Source organism: Peromyscus californicus, unplaced genomic scaffold (assembly GCF_007827085.1).
Source record: "Peromyscus californicus insignis strain IS unplaced genomic scaffold, ASM782708v3 Scaffold_11__1_contigs__length_118956290, whole genome shotgun sequence".
In the NCBI taxonomy this organism is placed as follows: Eukaryota; Metazoa; Chordata; class Mammalia; order Rodentia; family Cricetidae; genus Peromyscus; species Peromyscus californicus.
The window spans coordinates 99,607,251-99,629,106 of NW_026294402.1; the positions used below are offsets into that span (position 1 = coordinate 99,607,251).

A 21,856-nucleotide genomic window follows, 5' to 3' on the forward strand; every position below is an offset into this window, starting at 1 on the left:
ATACTTTGTCAGGTAGCAACCTACCAAGCTCCCCTGTGCCTTTTGATATCTCCTGAGATTCTGGATTGTCTGTGTTTGAATCCTGGCTCTAATCAGCAGCGTCGTCTTGAGTGGTACTTCTCTTCAAGGTGTCTGCCTACATGAAAAAAAAAAGGAATAATCATCTCTTGCTTCAAAAAAATTTTAAATTATGTATATGGAAGATCCTAATTCAGCCAATGATTGGAGTTGCCAAATTCCTCATCACTCACTATTCCAAGGAAAAAGAAAATCACAATTAGAGGGTGGGATATGTGCAAATTCCAGGTCCATTTTACTCTTGGCTATCAAGTTCAGTTAAAAAACAAAACCTTAAGGGAAGAGACTACATGCTAATGAGCAGTGAACAGTAAGAACTGTTTCTCCATTTTGATCATCCATGCTATTGTATGAGTCAGCGCTTGGCTTGGCCACATGTCCTAGGTTAAGCAGGCTTGTGTTTCTCTTCCTTCTTAGATGGATAAATAAAGCAGCTTCTTTTCTATTTAATTCCAGTGACAAAATGTTCCCGGCTTTTGGGTTTGGCGCCAGGATACCCCCAGAGTACACGGTGAGTGAGCAGAGGTAGGATCTTGTACTGCGCTGTGGCATTTCATCTCAGCAATCTTGCTCATGCTTGCTATGTGACTATGGTGGCCCAAGAGTGCAGGATGCTTGTTAGAGCCTGCTTTTGACAAAAACAAATGAATGAAAAAACAAGTTCTTGGTGTTCTGGGTATGTATTTAAGGGTCTTTGGTTTAACTCACTGTCAATATGGTGAGAGACTGAGAATACAGCCCAAACCATTGCATTCCAGGGGTTCAAACTGTCCTTTCAGATCTCCCTAAGGATTGCCAATGCCAGTGTGTTTAGTATATAACTTGGGTAGACAAAGGAAGATCCTTCGAGCTAAAGAAAAACTTGAGATAAATAAACCAAGTAGGGCAGCTGGCAGTCAGCCAACTTGCCTGGAATCTGCAGAGGAGAAAGGGAAGGTGGGTACACACCAGCTGTTTCACCTGTGACCTCCCACTCAGAAAGGAGGTATCTGTCTTTTAATGAGGTGACCTATTTTTCAGTACTCAAGAGACTCGATGGTCAGAAATACCTTTGAAATGGAATTTTCCATGAAATTCCAAGTGATTTAATAAGACTGTCCAGATGCCAGAATATCCTATTTCTTTTATCAGATTTTAGGGGGAAGAAAAGAGCAATCCGTGTATCATCTAGCCTTATGCTTAGGCACTGCCAGGCAGGGGAGTTTGTGATGGAAGATTACAAGCTATATCACTTTATTCATTTTTTCCAGCAGTAGAAGGCATTCTGTTTCACCTGGGTGTACATGAAGATCCCCCTGCACTGTAATTCTGTGTATCAGAACGATCCTTAAATGTCAACAGCTTAGCCAGTGCCTCTATGAGTGATACCATGTCTATCAGTCAGCTTCAGTTAATTGAGTTCTTATTTTTTTAAATAAGTGAATACAAGTAAAAGCTCATTCAACTTTAACCCTCCAGTCTGGGCCAGCTGAATCTAGAAATGATCTGTAGTTACCTTTTTCTGAACCTTTTTTTTTCTTTCTTTTTTATATGCTTTACTTTTCCCTCCTGCTAGCATTGATCTGATTCTAGAAAATCTTCCTGTCACCTCAGCTCCACAGGGAGCTGAGGATTCACCCTCCACCTCAGATTGATTGTATAATGCCTTAAAATCATACCTGCTGCTTAACTCACAATGAATGTAATGCCATTTGTTTGCAAACCCTAAGCCCCCCTGTGCCTTCTTACTGGATTCAGGTTGTAATTCTCCTTTCTTCCTCTTTTAAAATTTTAATCGGTGTCTAGGTCTCTCATGACTTTGCAATCAACTTTAATGAGGACAACCCAGAGTGTGCAGGTAAGTCATAACAGGGAAGAAAGCCAGCGTCTCAGAGCCTGACCCTGTGCACCTTTCCAGGTTCAGTTTCTCTCGACTAGGGCAGCAGAGCAGGTGTGAGTGTCCACAGCACAGAAACAGGCCCTGGGAATCCAAAGAAGCCACACTGCTCCACAGGGAACGGAGGAACGGAGGGCTACGTTACAGAGTGGGACAATGCACCCTGGAAGACACAGAATGCAGGGAGAGCTTAAGTTTTCAGTAAACTCCTGGGTGCTTCTAGCCAAACTAAAGTTAATCAACTTTAGTTAATGGATTGATTAAAAATTCATTCTGATTTTTTAAATGGGAGAATGACCCATGATGGACCAAGAGCTTCTCAACTTTTCCTGAGTTTCCTCTCTGTATAGATTTAAGGAAAGAGAAAAACCCAGAAATCACATGACATTTCCAGCACGCTGACCAAGGCGATTTTGAACAAATATCTTCATGGTTTTGTGCAAGGAAGAGCTCAAAGGCTTGAAGACTTGGTCTGGCCCATGTTACTTTGTTTCCTCCTGGCCAGAAATACCTACACACGATTTCACAAGATAATGACACTGAGAGAACAGTGATAATTATCATACATTCCACTTGCAAATAAGCAACAAACAGCCAAGTACCTCTGAGGCTGTGAAGGCAGACGTTTTTAGAGAATAAATGTCCATGTTTCTCTCCTCTTCCTTATTGAAGAAGAAGTGGACTACACCATAGTTAATTGAGATGTAGCAAAGGGTGAACGTTCTGAATTCTTTCACAAACTTGGCATTTAGTGTCCAAGACTATGATATCAATGTCATTGGATCTGAACACAGTAACCACAAAGTCACAATCTACATTATCCTAGTATTCCTTCCCCCACCACTCAACCCCAGTTTATTATGGTTTAGGCTCCTCTAGTCTCCAGACATCCCAGCCCAGCCGAAAGCCTGAGCTTGCAGTTCAGGGAGACTCTGCCCCAAAACAGTAAGGTGGTTTCCCACCAGAGGAGACTGCGGTACCTACTCTGGTGCTTATCATTTCACACACTTGAAGGTCAACTGCCTGATAATTTTGGAAAGGAAATCAAACTTCCTTATCTTAGGCAAAGGGTTGTGTGCCAAAAGAAAGATGGAGCTCCTATTCGGCATCACTTTGCTTCTGCTCCTCACTGTGAAATGATTTGGCATCTACCTTTGGGATGATAGGCATTGGTGTTTTGGGCTGGCAGAGGTGGGTGGAGTGTTTTCAATAAGGTTAGGAACCAGTGCAAGGCAGAACAGAACTTGCTCGTCCAAAGTGTCCCCAAGCTGATTTTCAGTGTATAATGACTACAGAGAACAATTTCAGCAGTGACTTCTGTGAATCCCTACGGTCAAAATCAAGAGCAGTGTGCTGCTTTGGTACCAAGAAGGATAGAAGGAGGAGCTGAAGCACGGGAAAGCAAAAGTCACACAGGCACCAACAGCATCCATGTGAATAAAATGGATTTATAATGGCAATTTATTTATAACGGTCTTCTGGGGGGCAAACTGTAGTGTGAAACGTGGTCAAAACCCATCACATTTGAATAACAGTGTGGGCAGAGCTACCTCTCCCAGAAGAATCCCAGCCTTTTTCTATTTCCTGAACTCATGCAACCTCAGGGTGAATGCCCTTCTTTAAAGGAGTGATTGACATCGGTTCTATCGTAACTCCCCACCTGTGAGCATTTGGGTTGTTTGCTTGTTCACAACACACTTGGTGTGTTCTCAACATGGCTACAAGTTCTTTGGGGGAATACAGAAGTGAGTGAGTCATGATTCTTGCCTTCAGTGAGGGTAATATCTGGAGAGATGGTCACATGTGCACATAATAGTTACAGGCAACCCATTTACTCTAAAATCAGCAATATGATCAATAAATAAATAAAAAACAGACCCTAAAGCCAACTTGCTTAGTGGTTCTTTCAATTCAAAGAGCTGATTTTATATACTAAGTCTGCAACTTATTTTTTCTGGGACCTGGGGCAGATTGTATAACTTCTCTAAGCTTCTACTTCTTCATCTATAAAATGGGTGCAGTTTCTGCCTCCTTAAACTGTGGTGATCTAATAAAGGCTTAAGTGGGGCAAAGTTTGAGGAAACAGTTGCTTTTGACTTGACTCTGTGATTTGATTTCAGTGGGGCGGGGGAGGCAACAATATACTGACCTAGTACTTGCTTTTGCCTTAAGAACCTACATGTCTCTGTACCCCGTGCCTGTTATCTTGGGGTTTTGTGGGAGTGGGTGCCTCTGACTCTTCTGCCTATTCCTGGGAGCCTTTTCTTCCTACTGGGTTGCCTCAACCAGCCTTGATATGAGTGTTTGTGCCTGGTCTCATTATATCCTGTTATGCTGTGTTTGGTTGATAACCCTGGAAGCCTGTCTTTTCTAAAGTGAAACAGAGGAGGAGTGGATCTTGGGGAGAGGGAACAGGGTGGGCAGAGAACTGGAAGGAGTGGAGGGAGGGGATATTGCAGTTGTGATGTATTGTTTGAGAGAAAAACAAATAAAAAGAAAAAAGAACCTATGTATGATATGGGTGAGGACTATTTAGACAAAGTTAATGTTTTATTTTTGTGAGTAGTCAAATCCATTTGAAGGGACTATGGAAGTGATGATTTCTCAAATCTCACTTTAGGAATCCAAGGAGTCGTGGAAGCCTACCAGAGCTGCCTTCCCAAGCTCCAGCTTTATGGGCCCACCAATATTGCTCCCATCATTCAGAAGGTTGCCAAGTCAGCTTCGGAGGAGACCAACACCAAGGAGGCATCGGTAAGGAGAGGGAGAGGTCACCTGTACTGGGGATTTACCCTACCTCATTCAGATACTGGTCATGACACTTATTATAGTCTGACAATCAGTTTTAGTTTTCTTTTGTTTTTAAGTTGCTTTAGTATTTGTTTTTATTAGTTTATTATCATTTATTTTATATCTTGCACTTCAACTGTATTTGGATTATTCAAATCTTGCTGTCTTTGGATAGCTAGGTTCTGGTTGTGCCATATTGCCCTTTCTGTTATTGATTATGGTCTTACACTGGTGTTTAGGCATCTGGATTTGGGATGATTATAGGTTTAGGTATTGATTTTTGCTTTTGTCTTTGTTGAATGGGTGTTTTATCCCTTGGTTTCTGTTTCTTCTTTGGTCTTCTGGCCTAAGTGGCCAAGGGTTCTAGTGACTGGTCAGTCTTCAGGCCCGCTGGGGATTTAGGGGCCTTGGGTTCCTAGATTTTGCCTGGCCTCCAGTAAAGTGTTCTTCTTCAGAAGTTGTCAACCAGAATATGGAGCCCAGCAGAGGGGGTGCAGTCTAGGGTTGTTGGGCTGGCTTTAAGGAATATTAGTAGGCAGTGGTTGGTATCTTACCTGGGGTCCCTAATACCAGCCTGGCCTCCAGTAAGTCCTGTCTTCTTCCAAAGTTATAGACCAGAATATGGAGCCAGGGGAGGCGTGTAGTCTGAGGTTGTTGGGCAGGCATTAAGGAGTGTTAGTGGGAAGTGGGTGGTGTATTACCTGGGGTCCCTAGGACCAGCCTGGCCTCTGTGTAAAGCTATTGGGGCTATGGGCAAGGAGGAGGGCCACAGGATGTGCCCTGGGGATCAGGGTCTGGGAGTAGGGCAGCTCAGCTGGGAGGGAGATCACTCACCTCTTCTTCCAATTGGTATGGACTGTGCCTGGGCCAGTGGAGTCTGCTGGAGCTGTGGGGAAAGGCTGACCTCTAGGAGGATGATGAGGTGGGAGGGGTTGGGCAGTGGAGTGAGTCTTGGGGGAACAGAATCCAGAGGGTGGGGGCAGGCAGGCAGGTCAGCACTGGTGAAGACTGAGCCAGAAAAGTGGAATTCTGCTGGAGTTCCAATTCTAATTTTTCTAAATGCCTTAACTTCCCTATCTTCAATCTCTTCATCTGAGAAACAGTGGAGTTAATGAAACCCAAATCTGCCAGGATGTGAGGCTTAGGGTTGACACAAGTGTCTGCCCCTTTGCCTGAACACAGGCACTCAATAGTGGAAGCCACCATGTTCACTGAGTTGGGTCACACTTACTGCCTGTCCCAGGAAAGAAAACCTAAGTCCAAAACCAAGCTTGTCCTCCAATATGGCCAGACTACAAATAAATAAAGCAATGGTAGAAGGGCTGGGGAAACACTCAGTGTGAAAGAGTGCTTACTACGTAACCACAGGAAAGGGACTTTGAACCCACAGCACCTATACAAAAATCCAGGCGTGGTTGTGCATGCCTACAAACTCAGCATTGACTTGGGAGTGCAGGCATGCTGATACCTGGACTTGTCTGGCCACCTAGCCTAGCTGAAACCTTGAACTTCCAAGTCAGTGAGAGACTCTCTCTCAAGACAAGATTAAGTGAAGAGAGGCAGGGGAAGATACCCAATATCCTGCTCTGACCTCCACCCATATGTGTGCACATGAGTGCATGCACCCTCACATTCCAATGAAACACACACACACACACACACACACACACACACACACACACACACACACACCACAAAAAAATGATGATTCAACCTCATGGAGATGAAGAACAGTAATACAAAATACCACAACAAACATTTGCTTCAGTTGTTTGGGGATTTTTTGTTCATTTGTTGGTTTGTTTTTTTATTTTTTAGGAAAAACGCAAACCACAGCTACAAAGCCAAAACAAAATTGGAGCCTTTCTCAGCATGAATATTTACTAAATTTCTTTTTTTTTTTTTTTTTTATTAATTTATTTTGCAATACAATTCAGTTCTACATATCAGCCATGGATTCCCTTGTTCTCCCCCCTCCCGTCCCCCTCACCTTCCCCCCAATCCCCCCCCCCATTCCCATCTCCTCCAGGGCAAAGCCTTCCCCACAGACTGAGGTCAACCTGGTAGACTCAGTCCAGGTAGGTCTAGTCCCCTCCTCCCAGGCCGAGCCAAACAATCCTGCATAGGCCTCAGGTTTCAAACAGCCAACTCATGCAATGAGCACAAGATCTGGTCCCACTGCCTGGATGCCTCCCAAACAGATTAAGCCAATCAACTGTCTCATCCATTCAGAGGGCCTGATCCAGTGGGGACCCCTCAGCCATTGGTTCATAGTTCATGTGTTTCCATTCATTTGGCTATTTGTCCCTGTGCTTTATCCAACCTTGGTCTCAACAATTCTCGCTCATATAAACCCTCCTCATTCTCGCTAATTGGACTCCCAGAGATCCACCCAGGCATGCTGAGTATTTCAATACTCAAATTACATATGTCTACATTTATATGTTTTTTGTATAAGTATGGTCAAAAAGTTGTGAAAATGAGGTAATAAAATAAAAGCATATGAGCACCAATATGAGAAAACTTTTAAAATTGTCTAAAGCAAGTACACTAAAATTATCTAATTTTTAGTTATACTACAAATATCCTGTAAAGAAAAATTGCATTTAAAATAAAAATGCATTGTCAATTTTAAAGATAACTTCAGTTAGCACACCATGGGATTTCTACTAATTGAAAGTGAAGAAATTTATGCTCAATTTGTCACATTAGCAGAGACTATCTTACTGCTTATGTTTAATTACTTCTGACAATGTTATTGAAGACATTCAAAATGTACTAGATTTTTTTTGCATATGTTGTTCCACTCTCTTCATTTAGAAATGGAGAAAAATTTAATGATCACTGAAAAAAATATATATTCAATTAATAAAGTATAATGGAAGACAAAAAAAAAAAAATTGGAGCCTTTCCTTTGACATGTTAGAAGTAAATTTATGTCACCTTTCTTGTGTGTTATTTAATGATGTCAGCATGTTTCTATCTAGTGTTGTGATGTTTCTCAGATGGAGTAGACACTGTAGCTGTCTCAAAGCTCTGTGTAATCAGACTTGTGTAACTGAAGTGTGGTTTCCAGCATGCCACATTTGCGTAAAGAAGATCACATTCGAGCCTTATCTTGCAATAATCCCCCTGACCTGCTCACACTACACCTGTGTTCCCTTGTCTTAGGCTGGATTGAGGACCACATTTCTACCAAATGTCAGCCACTACTTTTGTGCACTAGAACACATCCTGTCTCAGTTATCCAGAGACTGAACTAGATGTGATGATTCTGTTCTGCATCCTCCCCCCCCCACCCCGTTATGTAGACATTCCTGTAGTATCTCCCATCTAATCCAGAGCTGTGCCTCCTTGGCCCTACTGTGCCCTTTAGCAACTGTCCCTAGAGTTAGAACTCTGGGCAGCAAATTCATTGAAAACAAGCGGCTTTGCTTGTCTCCATCTCTCCCCCCACTAGTTCCTCCCCACAAACCTGTGCGAGTTTCTTCGCCAGCATCCCTCTGAAGACTACGCTTGTCAAAGTTAGACATTCTATCCTCTTGTCTCACTGACCACTCTGTTGGTCTCTATTTCTGCTTCTTCCTCTTCCTCCTCCCCACTTGCCTCCTTCTCCTCCTCCTCCTCCTCCTCCTCCTCCTCCTCCTCCTCCTCCTCCTCCTCCTCACTTCTCAATGCTAAATCTCCTCTGCTCTCTGTCTGGGGTGATCTTGTTCATGGTCGTGGCCTCATGTACCTCCTGAATGCTATGATTCTCAAATATGTATCATTAACCCAACTTGCCTCTGAACTTCAAATTCATCATTCAACTGTTTATCATTATTTTCATCTGGGTGTTGAATAGCACAAAGGCAGGGTCCAAATCAGAGTCCTTGGTTGTCTCCATCAACCTAGTTTTCTCCTTCAAACTCTCTCTCCCCCCACCAGTTCCTCCCTACAAGCCTAATGGGCCTTTCTTCCCAGCATTCCTCTCTTCCCAGTCTACACTACTATCATGCAACCGTTGCTTAGGCTATGACTTTAAAGTAATCTGGGTTCCGTGGCTTACCTCCTATCTTTTCTTTTCCTTATTTCCTGGTTCTGAATGACACACAGCCTTAAGTTAAAACCACAATAAACATTCATTGCCTCCACATTTTCTGTGGATCAGAGATGCATGCAGAGCTGGCTGTGTGACCCTGGATTAGGTCTCCCAAGGTTGCAGTTAAGATACTGGCCAGGGATGAGGTCCTTTGAAGGGTGGCCAGGGTGAAAGATCTGCTAATAAGATGTCTTGGCCACATTCCTGCCATGTAGTTGCTGGTTTCTGGTCAATGACATAATTTGAAGACAAAGAAGGAGTAATGGTAACTCAAATTACCACAAAAGTCTTTCTCTATTGTCTCATCATACCCTGCTGATTACACGGACCATTCCAATTTCAGTGTGGGGAAAGACAACAAAAGGACATTAACTAGGAAGTGAGGCTGATTGGGTGCCATCTTGAAATTCTGCTAACACACTCCCCCATCCAACTGATCAAGTTATGACACTACATCTTCAAATTATATCCCAAGTATTACTACTTCTTGGTACCTTTGTGGCTATTCTCTGTTCTGGACCAACAACTGTTTTCACTTAGACCAAAGCAAATTCTAAGTGGACTCTGTACATCATTCCCCAGTGCATCTGTGCTTCATGCATAAAGAAGACTGATCGTTTGAAAACGTAATTAAGGGGTTGGCAGCATAACTCAGTTGTCAGAGTGCTTAGTTATCATGCACAGAGCCCTGGGCTCAAGCCCTAGAACCACACAAAGTAGGTCTGGTGGAGGACACCCATAACACTAGTATTCAGGGAGTGGAGACAGAGGACTAGAAGTTGAAGGTCATCCTCAGCTGCATAGTATGTTCAAGGCCATCCTGAGATACTAAGTTCTGTCTCTCCAGTCCCCAAAATAGATTTTTTTGAAAATGAAACTAAAGACACATTGTTACCAAAACTGGGCAAGGGGAACTGAGAAAGCCTGTCTCCTCTTCTTTGTTGATAAGAATACCCGAGCAGTCTTTGGAATTCTTGCAGCTTAATTTTAAAGAGTAGATGCTTTCAATCCCCCTGGGAGACCAGGGCCTACAAAAGAAAAGGGCCACCTGCACAGAGACAGATGTGGACTCTGTGCTAATACAAATCAACCTGAGGTCATAGCCATCCCTCACAACCCCAGGGCCAGGTGAGTCTGCTCTTAAAGAGACTGAGATAGTCAAAACACAGAACCATCACATGTAAGAAGCATCTACAAAACTAAAACAAAAACAACAAGCAAGCAATTGATCCCTCTTGGCTGTGTGAGTGATTCATCATTTCTCTAGGGGTATCTCCTGTTGTTGGACACTGTGATCTGGGGTCCCTTGTTATTACTAACAAGGGGCATGAGCTTAAACCCCTCAGGCAAAATGTGTCAGGGGATCTTGCAATAGGATTTTTCTCTTTGATATTGTAGAATTTTCCCGGGGTAAAAATGTCCCTCCATAGACCTCAGGTATATTCATAGATGATGATATTTCTCACACAAGCTCTTTCCCGGCCTGACTTAGGAATGAGGTGTTGTGACAGCTTCATTTGGAAATTTCCACCTGGTTCAATACAGTCATCTGTAGTTTATTAAGGTTCATACATTAAGCCTTGAAGAAATAGATTCTAGAATGTTCACACTCTCTTGACTCCAGAGAGTTCTTAACTTTTGTTGCTGTTAAGAGTTAGCTTGTTTATGTTCATTCTTGTTCATGTACTAGTCTTTGTAATGCTGAGGACCAAACCCAAGACTTCACATGCCTGACAAGTGCTCTACCAATGAGCTAATATCTACTTGGGAATATTGTGAGGACTGTTAGGAAAGTTCTCTTGGGTTTGGCCTGTCTTTCATCTCCCTAAACCTCCAGCACCGTGTGCTCATGATGGACAACACCCACACTCACTTCCAAGTGGGACTGCCTGCACTGGCAGGTACAGAGTTTTTGCTCTGATCCCCATCTCAACTAACCCTATGGCGGCCTCTCCACATGGAGAGGGAACAGGGAGGCTGTAAACCAAGGGCCAGGATGCCTTTCACATTTATACTTGGACAATCACCATATTGACACATGACAAGCCCTGCCCCTCTCCTAGCAGAGTTTCCAGCATCATAGTCCAAAGGAAACACAGTATAAGTTCTAGATATAATCTTAAATGCTGTAGTAACCACATTTAAAAAGTAAGAAGAAACAAAGAGATCCATTTTAATGTCCTTTATGAATAATAAAATCCCAACTAGCCAATATATTATCATTTTAGCATTTGATTCATATAAAATTATGAATGAAATACTTTAGGTTTGTCTACTAAACTTTAAAATATTTGTATTTTACATTTAACGGCATCTCAATTTGGGTGCTGTGTTATCACAAACATTTGATCTTTATTTAGCTATTATAAGTTGACAGATGAAAAATATCAATTCTTTGATTTGTTCTAAGCATACTTTAAAAATGTTCAATAACTGAATTGGGTATCTATTTTTTTTTATCTAAAATTCAGCTCCTCTCTTATTCTGGCCACATTTGAAAGGCTCAGTATTTTCATGAGGTTGGTAACTACTATGATGGACAGCACAGCTGTAGATGTCCAAAGATCCTCAAGCTGAAGGAGACCATACATAATATTTCTTGTCTTTTGAGAAATAAAGAAGCTGAGACCAATGCATATAGAATATTCCAGGTCTCACAGAATAAGGCTTGGAAGGCAGTTCTCCTGACTCCCAGTCTCCTGCTTTCTACTTACCCTGAGCTTTGTAATAATCAGGAAGATTATTATTATTATTATAATTAAGTTGCAATTGCTGTGCCTCCATTCATCATGACCTTAAGCCTTTAGGGCTACCCTGCAGAGGCTCCAAACATGTTTGTTGTTGAGCTGAAGCCCAGATCAGATACATATTAGCTGAGAACCTCGAAAGATATGGAGGCAAAAAGGGTCTTGAGGTCTTTCTAAAGTCAATAGGAAGACAGGGAGAACAGATAGGCTGAAAGGATAGGAGATCATCTAGCAGGTAAACCCTGGAAGACACAGTATCCTAAGTGGAGTGGTGATGAATGATGAGCAGCTCTGGTTTGGTTGTGAACAGGGTAAACTAAAGTGAAGTTGATGTGAGGGTTAGCAGACCTGGCAAAGCTCAGGATTTGACAGTCCAAGAGTGTAGACATAACTGTCATCCAGAGTCAAAACCACCAGCCTATTTGGGAGAGTAACCAAAGCGATGGATAAGAATAAATAAATATTAAAGGAGACAGAACCTTTGGGACTGGTGGAAGGTAGCTTGGAATCTACTTTGGAGAGCCTTTGAGGAAAGAATCCTACATTTTGAAATGTGAGTCATCAGGGAATGACTCAAGAAGCTTCGTGTACAGAAAACACTAACAGCCTGTCTTTTTTGTTCAATGGGTTGGCTTATTAATTTTAGTTTCACATATAGGATATTATTTTTATTAGTAAAATTTTATCTTTGTGCATATTATTTATTGAAATGCTGTAATATATGAAATATGCTTCAAAAATAATGCAAAGTAGGTAAGTGTGGACAATAAATAAAGCAATATTGACTATATGGTGATAATTGTTGATGCCCAGTAATGAGCCCACAGATGTGCTCAGGCTATTTTGGTCTTGCTTTACATTTTTCTTAATAAAAAGTTAAAGAAACAAACAAAAATGTCTATTGTCCCTCCTGCTATGGTCGCTCTGCAAGGAGGTCACCTCGATATAGATATTTATCTGATACTGTATTGTCATTTTCTCCCCTACCTCATCCCTCATCTTCACCTGTCATCTGACTCCTGAAGCAATACTTCATCCTGCTGATCCTGACAGATGGTGTCATCACAGACATGGCTGACACCCGGGAGGCCATCGTCCATGCCTCCCACCTCCCCATGTCAGTCATCATCGTGGGAGTGGGCAACGCTGATTTCAGTGACATGCAGATGCTGGATGGCGATGATGGAATTCTAAGGTCACCCAAGGGAGAGCCTGTCCTTCGAGACATCGTCCAGTTTGTGCCCTTCCGGAACTTCAAACACGTATGCATAGACATCATGGGGGCATCCTCACATCTCCCACATGTCCACCAATGTTGGTAGTGACCTGTTATTCTTGAAGCAGTATCAGCAGACCCTGTCTAGGCTGAACAATTCCTATAGGAAGGATACACAGATCATAACTATTTGGGGAAAGGAGCATATATATTGAGTTATAGATAAGAAGTTGTGGATACTATAGTTGCCAAAATTTTGCAAATGCTTGTCTTCACTCATGAAGTTTAGGACCTCTTGTTCCTTCAGGGTTGCCATAGACAGTTGGGCAGCTTGCTCAGGGATGCCTGAAAAAGGAGCAAGGATAAGTTGAAATTTAGCCTGGCCCTACCTGTCAGAAGATTGCTTGTTTGTTGTTTGCAGAAGGATAGACGCTTAAGTCATCTCTGTACAGTGAACAGCACTGGTGATTTAGTCTGCTCACTCAGGAACAAGATGATCAAGCTAAGTAATAATGAATATAAAGGTAGTGTAATGTGGTCAGTGAGGGGAGAAAATGCTGGAACAAGCTTGTCAAAGCAGACTGGTTCATGATCAAGAACATGCAAGCTTATAGTCTTGGAATCACGTCTCTGCTAGAGAGAAATCACCCATAGCCTTGGTTTGTACAATTCTGGGTTATCATCCATAGTAAACAGTAAAGCAGAGTCATATTTTCCAATTGGCTGGAGCAAACCCTCTAGATCGGTGGTTCTCAACCTTTCTAAAGTTGTGACCCTTTAATTCAGTTCCTCATGTTGTGGTGACCCTCAACCATAAAATTATCTTCATTGCTACTTCATAACTGGAATTTTGCTACTGTTATGAATCATAGTGTAAATATCTGTGTTTTCCAATGGTCTTAGGCAACACCTGTGAAAAGGTTGTTTGACCCCCAAAGGGGTCATAACCTACAGGTTGAGAACCACTGCTCTAGATAATGCTCTAGTATGATGTTGAGAAAGTTCTCATAACATTCTACCCACACCTCCAATTCAGGGATAATTATTTAAGTCCTTAGATGCAGAAGTACATTGGAATTTCCACACACACATCCCCCCAGTGAAGCTGAGATAGCCAACATGAAGTCTTTCTTGGGTTCAGAGATGCCCAAACTATGTCTGGGAGACCATGAAAGTATTGTAGATGGCCACAGAGAGTCTCCTGTATCCTTTAATTTGTAGGCCCTTGTAAACATTGCCAATAGTAGAGCACATCCCCAGCCCCTGCTTTCCACTACAGCCCTGGATTCTGCTCTGCTGCTTACTGCCACCATTCCAGAGGGAGGAGCCAGATATGAGCTCCTAGCAGGAGGGACTACCCCAAGTCTTCAGTGTCCTTTACAGTTTCTCCTCTGTCACCTGTACCATGACACAGGCACAGATGTGAGTGTGTCCCTTCTGGAAACATTCCTGTTAGCTTCTACAGCAGCCCCTTCAGATGTGGGGTGCCATTGCTATTGAGGTCAGAGAGAGGGAGGCACATTGCCATACCATCCAGTGTAGTATCTCCCCTATTGGACGCTTATTTGGAAAAGCCCTTCTGCTCCAAAGACTCTCACTCAAATGAATTTCCAACATTCTTCACAGCCAGTTTCTCAGCTGTGTCCAAGCACACCAAATACAATTTGGGCTGGCTCTGGGACCTCAGCCACACTAGTACTAGCAATCTCAGCAACAGAGATATTCTCCTGTGCTCTCTAGGCAGGGCTGCCTGCCCCTCTGTCTTTCTGTGACAGCTTTCCAGCGGTCATTTAGATCTAGCAACTGCCACACAGCTTCAGCTGAACCCTAGATTCCATGACCTGTCCAACCTCTGAGAGAAGAGACTGTACACTCCAGAGCTCCTTGAATCTGTCCGTTATCATAAGGCAATGTGATCACTAGTCTCTTTTTAAAGAGGGACACAGTGTAATTAAAATCATTGAGCAAGCAGGAAATCAATGCCCTGCTGCAGAGCTGAGTGTAGAGGGCATTTTCAAGTAGCAGCAAAGGCTGATCTCACCACGAGATCTCAGGTCAATGCTGTGGAGGAAGAGTAACTGCCCCAGCATCCATCCCGTCTTCCACTTTCCCATGGAGAAAGTTTCTAAAGAAAAGTACCCAAGGCTCCCCAAGCTCTCAAGTTGTCTGCTGTGGACAGCAAAGTGTGGCATCAGAAAGGCCTTGCATTTTTCTCATGCATGGGTATGCGGGGGCAGACACAATTTGCTGCATCTGTGTCATGTGACACTCTCTGCTTCCTGATGTGTCTGAGGTAGAGGGAAGGCTGTTCTTAAAGACTTTACTGGCCTTCCACACACAGGCCAAATAAAAGTAAATGCACCACCACCAAGTTGACATTAACTATCACACTCCCCATCATATGACATAAGAGCAATGTCATCAAGCCACGAAAGGTGTTAACCTCTATCAAGTATTTACTGCACAAGGCACACACCAGGAACATTGGCTCCTCATCCAGCATGGCTCCCAGAGAAGCCTAACTAGGGCAGCAAGGGAACAAAGAAAAGACAGACATACAGACATAGAGAAGTTGGGGTGGGTTGGCCTTGGCTCTCTGGTGGAAGCCACAGCACCCCTGAAGCAACTGAACAAGAAGATAGGTTTAGGTAATCAGCCTCAGTAGGGTGCAGACTTCAGGCTGTAAATATGGTGCGGGGAGCTATGGTGGGCATTCTCTGTACATACTATCAACATCCTCATTCATACCTGAAGAAGGTTTCGCCATCCCTCTGAGCCTCCCCTGGGGAAGGCTTTGCCATTCCCATGGGACTGAGGCATTGGAATCCTTTACATAGTCATACCCGTGTCAACAATGCACATTGACTCAGGACTTCACACACTCCGGGGTCTTCTGCTCCCCACACACTGGAACCCCAGTGTGTTAATAAAGCATGAGTCCAGGCTTTGGAGAATGTTCTAGAGACTTGCATATTTAGGACAAGGATATCAGCAGAAAATCCATATGCTAAGCAACCCATGAGTGGATGAAGATAAGTTACAGTTGTGTCCAGTGTGTGTGTGTGTGTGTGTGTGTGTGTGTGTGTGTGGTATATGTTTGTATGGATACATATGTGCATATATACATAAGTAGGTATGTAAGTTTATATGGAGGCCAGGCATTGACATCAGGGGTTTGCCTCTAGCACTTCCCACCTTACGTTTTGAGATAGAGTCTCTGACTGAACCCAAGCTCGATGACCTGGCACCCAATGAACCCCAAGGACCTGCTTGTTGCCCTCCCAACACCACAGCCCCAGCACTTCAATCAGAAGTACACAGGAGTATGTATACCCAGATGTTTACATGAGTGCTGGGGACCCAAATTCAGGTCCTCATGCTTGTGTGGCAAGCACTTATTCACAGAACCATCTCACCAGCTCTGTCCAACATTTTGACACTGCAACATGATGTTGTGATCTACAGTTTATGTCTGAGAACCATGCCATTGAATTCCAAAAACAACTGCAAAGGAAAAACCCTCCTCATTTTAAGTCAGTTTGTTATTTTAGTTGGATTGCCTTCATCCCTGTCCTCAGCTGTATGCAGCTCCATGTGGCCTGCAGCTCACAGGTCTTACACCCTTCAAATGACTTCAGGGACAGACAGACTAACAGAGAAAGCCTTACAGCTTAAGCTAGGCATTGGCAGAAAAAAATGGAGGAGTTTTGACAGGGACTGAAGGGGAATTGGAAACAAGGGAATTGTCCCATGAGAGAATTGCCTCAACCAGGACAAGGACACAGTGTCCCTCATATGTGCTGTGCACTCCCAGTCTCTCTGGGGTGACACCGGCAGAGCACTGGGAGCATTTTCACCTACCTTATCTTCATGGATTCCAAATTAGATTTTGAAAAGCATTTCATTATCCAAACTAATCTACTCAAAATTCAATAAGCCATAAATAAAAGGGAGATGAGGAGCGGATATTTCACACACACCAGTAACCCATGAGTTGCCTCTCTTTTGCTGCTCTACATGGTAACACAGTGCTTTAAAACACATAGGCACGTGCTTTGAGCTATGTGGCTCTGGGCAGCTTATTTAACCTCTCAGTGACACAGACTTTCAGTAAGATAAGGCAAATGCTACAGATACATTGGATGGTAGAAGGGGGAGTTTAGGTACCATGCCCAATCCATGGAAATGGTTAGTGTATACTGTCCATATTACTGTTATTGACAATGGATTTTGTGTTTTGGCTTTTTTTTCCATTCAACTCTTGTTCCTACAGCTATGTGCACACACCAGCACAAATATGCAAGGCGGGGTGGGGAGGAGCTCCCTTAGGAACAGAGCTTTCTAATGCACCAGTGCCACTAACCACGTGTGGATATTTGCATTCAGATTCATTAAAATTGGGGCTGGAGACATGACTTGATCCATAAAGTGCTTGCCGTGCAGACGTTAGGACCTGAGTTCAATCTCTAGTATCTATGTACATGTATTCAGGGCAGACCACATTGGATTGCATAACCTACTGGGGAGCTCATCCCTGGAGAAAACTGATTGTCCTTCTCTCAAAAGCCATTAATTGCCTGTAGTTCTTCATCTAGGGACAGGGCCTTCTGAGATTCCCCCTGTTCACTGGCTTGTCAATTGACATTGACCTTCAGCTCCTGTTTAGGCGACCATATTGTTGAGATTTAAGTAGTACAGTTCCCCTCTCATATATAAAAGACATTGTCTTAGCAGACCCTCTGGTCCACTGGTTCTTTTGTTTTGTTTTGTTTTTGAGACAGAGTTTCTCTGTGTAGCTTTTGTGCCTGTCCTGGATCTCGCTCTCTAGACCAGGCTGGTCTCAAACTCATAGAGATCTGCCTGCCTCTGCCTCCCGAATGCTGGGATTAAAGGCACACACCACCACCTCCTGGCTCCACTGATTCTTATAATCTTTCCAACCCCTCGTCTAAGACATTCCCTGAGAGTTGGGTATAGAGATTGTGTTGTGATTATATCAACTAAGGCTGGGCACCAGCTGTTCTTCGCATTTTGACCAGTTATGACTTTCTGTAACTGAAGGCTGCAAGAAGGAACTTGTTTGATGAGAAGTGAGCAAACTTATTCTTAGGTAACTACATATTAGGGATTGTGACTCAGACAACTCCTTTCTTGATTGATTCAGTAGTGTGAAAATCAGCCCTTTATAGGCTCCTTTGATGGTTCCTCACAATGATAAAAGGGGCATTAGCAGGAATCACAGTTTCATTCAAGGAAAAAGGAAGAGAAAAATGGAGCCAACCAGGTCTGTCTCCTGCAAGCAGGAAGTAAAGACTTCTAAAAATTCATCTAGGAAATTTCTCCTTATATCTATAGGGCAAAATTGGGTCACATGGCCATCCCTAGATGTAGGGAAAGCTAGGAAATCAAGTCAATTTTTGGCCTTCTAAGCTTTCTAACCAGGGGGAGGTTGGAGATGAATTTTGTTTCTGCCCCCATGTGTGCATGGACCATAGTCTAAGCCCAACCAATCATTTGTAAAGTAAAAGAGTGTCTGCAGGCCAGATTCGCTGCAATACCTTCAGACCATTAGGGTTCAAAACATGATGTTTCTGGATCTTTCAGATATCTTATTCTCATACTCTGTTATACAGAGTGGCTTCTGTTTCCTTTTTGTTTTGCTTCTGATATTGGGGCTAGTGTTGAATGGTTTGAGAAAGAGATTAGAAACATGGTCCCCTGGCCCTTAGGGTAGCTCTCCTTCCTTGGGAAATGTAAGTATTTGTTAACTGGTCAACCTCCCAATTCCTTCAATAGCAATTATTGAGGCTCAGACTATTGAAACTGCTTGCCCAGGGCTTGTGCAGTCAGTACTAAAAGTCAGACCCAGGAGTCAGGTCCAGCTCTCTATGACTCCAAGGTCCAACCATGTACTTGACCTCAACCGTTCTCTGCTGCAGAATCAGTACTACAGGGACATTCAAGATCCTGACTTCATGACTACAGAACCCACTCCCACTACCATCCATGCCCAACACACACACACACACACACACACACACACACACACACACACACACACACACGAGCATGAACTCTTCCTTCAACACCATCAGATGCCTTACTGTCTTTAGAATCATCAAATGCCCCTCCCTTCCTTGAATTTTAAATATATGCCCAAGTGAAATATTGTTTCCTCTTGAAGGTATGCTGTCTAAGATAAGATGTCTTGGAGGTATGCTTCTAAGATAACTTTATCTCACACTGTTTGTGACTTTCTATAACAGTACACCTCAGATTTCAGTAGGAATCACCAGGGCATCTTGTTAAAATATAGGTCTACATTCAGTAGTACTGGCTTCATTCTAAGCATCTACACTGATAGGAAGCATCAGTGTAAAGCGATATCTATTGCTGGTGAGTGGCATTTACAGCATGTTACCCTGTAAGAATTGTTCAGTTTAGCCATGCTGAGTCCCCTAACATGATTTCTACTCTTTTGGTAGTTCCACTGCTTCTGGCATAGTGACTGGAACATGTTTAAAACTGAGTGAAAGTTTAAAGAAAATAAAAACCTGCAGAAAAATTCGTCTTCAGATGTGAATTTACATTTGCAGACCCAGAACAAGGACATTGAGTAGACAAATGGCTGGGTGACCTAGAGAATGAGACTAGCCACTGAGAGCAGGGCTCAGATCTTTGAGTCAGAGTCTGCATCTGCTTCAAGTCACAGTCATTTCTTCTTCCCTGCAGGCATCTCCAGCTGCCCTTGCAAAGAGTGTGTTGGCTGAAGTCCCAAATCAAGTCGTGGACTATTACAATGGTAAAGGGATTAAACCAAAGTGTTCATCGGAAGTGTATGAGTCTTCCAGGACACTGGCACCATGAATTCCAAACTTTTACAGAGTTCTGAAGCACTGTTCGCTAATATTTACTACTTCTATCCCTGTACTTAAAAAAAAAAAATAACGATAACATACATTTAAAGATAGCACGTTTTGGTGATTTTTAACTAACTGACTTTTTTTTGTTTTGCATGTGTAGCCCCCAAGGCCTGATCCGTATTGTTAAAGACTTTTTACAATGAAATACAGTCATGACATACTCTTTACAGCATGTTGCCTTGAACTAAAATGGTATATGTATCCATTTTTATACCGGTTTGTTGAAATTTTGCTAAATTTCTTATTATCTTTACACTGTAAAGCATTTTGAAACATTTCTTGAATGTTGATAGCCGAAACGTATTTGGCTTAATCTCCTATAGGATGAGAGACTTTTCCAAATGGCAGATGCATGGACTGTATTTTGCATGTTTAAAATAATAATAAAAAATAATCCTACACTGTTTTTGCAGTTGTTATCTATAATCCCTCCCTGCTGAGAATGACCTCTCTATTAAATAAATTTACCTTTCTAGAGGTAGCCTTTTTGAAGTGGATCTGGGTCATTTAGCCCAGTGCCCATGTTTACATACTACCGTATACACAAATTCCCTGGGAATCTTGTTCTAATGGAGCTTTTTAATTCAGGGCCTGAGGTTCTGCATGTCTCACAAGGTCCCATGTAATGCTAATGCATTCCTTGCACTTCACAAGGACCAGTGAGGTTCTGAACTTCAAGGCTTTCACAATAGAGATCATCCCAAACAGGGCAGCTCTTAGCCTGCTTGCCAATGGCACCTCTTCCCTTCCAGTAGCACAGAGGGCTGGCCCATCTCTGAGGCGAGGCTAGAAAGTAATGAGACTGATTCCAGAAGCTGAACACCTCACATCAGTCTCACTGCTTTATAGTCACACCTCTTCCTCAACCCAGACTAAGGAGCGCTCCTTCTGGCTTGCTCCTGCTTGACTAAAAGAGGCACCACAGCTCGCTGCATGGATGGTTCCAGTTCCTAGAAATGATTTCCCAAGATTCTTCCTTGGATCTTGAATGGAATCTTGTCCATGCCAAATAGCAACATGACTCCCCAGGTTTCTGTTCTACTCACTTGATCTTTGAGCTCAGTGTTGGGGCATCTTTTGGCCTCTTTTCTCACTTCTGAGTGTAACCTCCATGAGTAGAAATGACTGTGTAGGGTGGGAGTGTTTGGTCTGAATCTAAGGTAGTCTTGGACCAAAACAATGACTTGTTTTTGCTTTTCTGATCATCTCTTGGAGAAATGGACAAATGTTTTATACGCTACAAAAAAGCACAAATGAAACTTAGTTTTGGTCAGAAAAATGGTGAAGTACATCCAAAGCAAAAGAAACATCTTGTTGGGATAGGTTTTTTGGGGGGAGGGGGCAGTAGTAATTAATGAAGCAAATCAAATGTCTTGTACAATTTCCAGAGTTATAATTATAGATCCTAATCTTGCAAATACATGTCAACCAAATGCATAACATTTTGGGAATGATGGTTTAAAAAATGTAAGACTGAAAAAGAGTCATAAATGTTTAAATTGTATTGTTTTCTGAATAAATTGGGTACTTACAGAATTTTTTTTCTAAGCGTTGTGGTCTTGTTCCTCTTTTCAAAGCAACCTCCTGCCAGTGAGGTGTATATTTCACATGATTGAGGGGACGTCAGAGGAAGATTGGTGCTTCCATCGCAGACCCAAAATTTAAAGAGTTAAGTTCTGTATTAGAAAACTACCTAATGACCATTTCTAACCCCAAACCAGTGTATGAATGTCTGTGTCTATGTACCTGGCATAAGGAAGCACTCAGTAGATGTTTAGTCCATGCAGAGGTGAACAATAAAATGAGTGAATAAACAAATAGTTTTGTCAGTGTGGCCTCTGATCGATCTCTGACCTGTAATATATTTAATAAGTAGGTTGAGCGTTTATGAGCACCATGTCCATGAGCACCATGATACGATGTACCATGCCATGCTCCGATATCTGCTGAGATGTCATCACTCAATCCATACTCCCTGGGATTCTGAGTTGGTATGGACAGAGTCCAATTTGCCTGCCAAAACTTTTAGGTGGTTTTCTTCCCTTTTCATAATCAGACTCAAGTTCAGCTCCAAAGAATAATAAAAATATCACCTAACAATCATTTAAGGTATCTTATCTCAAGTTGCTAAAACTAGATCCCATA

The 21,856-nt window shown here is 42.7% G+C and overlaps 1 protein-coding gene across 5 annotated transcripts in view; it reads left to right on the plus strand.

Annotated features, from left to right (window-relative positions):
• Cpne4 (copine 4) overlaps nt 1-21,247 on the plus strand; it is a 482,269-nt gene extending 461,022 nt beyond the window's left edge. For all 5 annotated transcript variants that reach the window (XM_052718909.1, XM_052718911.1, XM_052718913.1 and 2 more), the window contains 5 exons: nt 535-589; nt 1,864-1,915; nt 4,575-4,708; nt 12,598-12,834; nt 19,521-21,247. In XM_052718909.1, the coding sequence (XP_052574869.1) occupies nt 535-589; nt 1,864-1,915; nt 4,575-4,708; nt 12,598-12,834; nt 19,521-19,655 (613 nt within the window). In that variant the 3' untranslated portion in view covers nt 19,656-21,247. The remainder of the gene's footprint in view (nt 1-534; nt 590-1,863; nt 1,916-4,574; nt 4,709-12,597; nt 12,835-19,520) is intronic.
• The last annotated feature ends 609 nt before the right edge of the window (nt 21,248-21,856 follow it).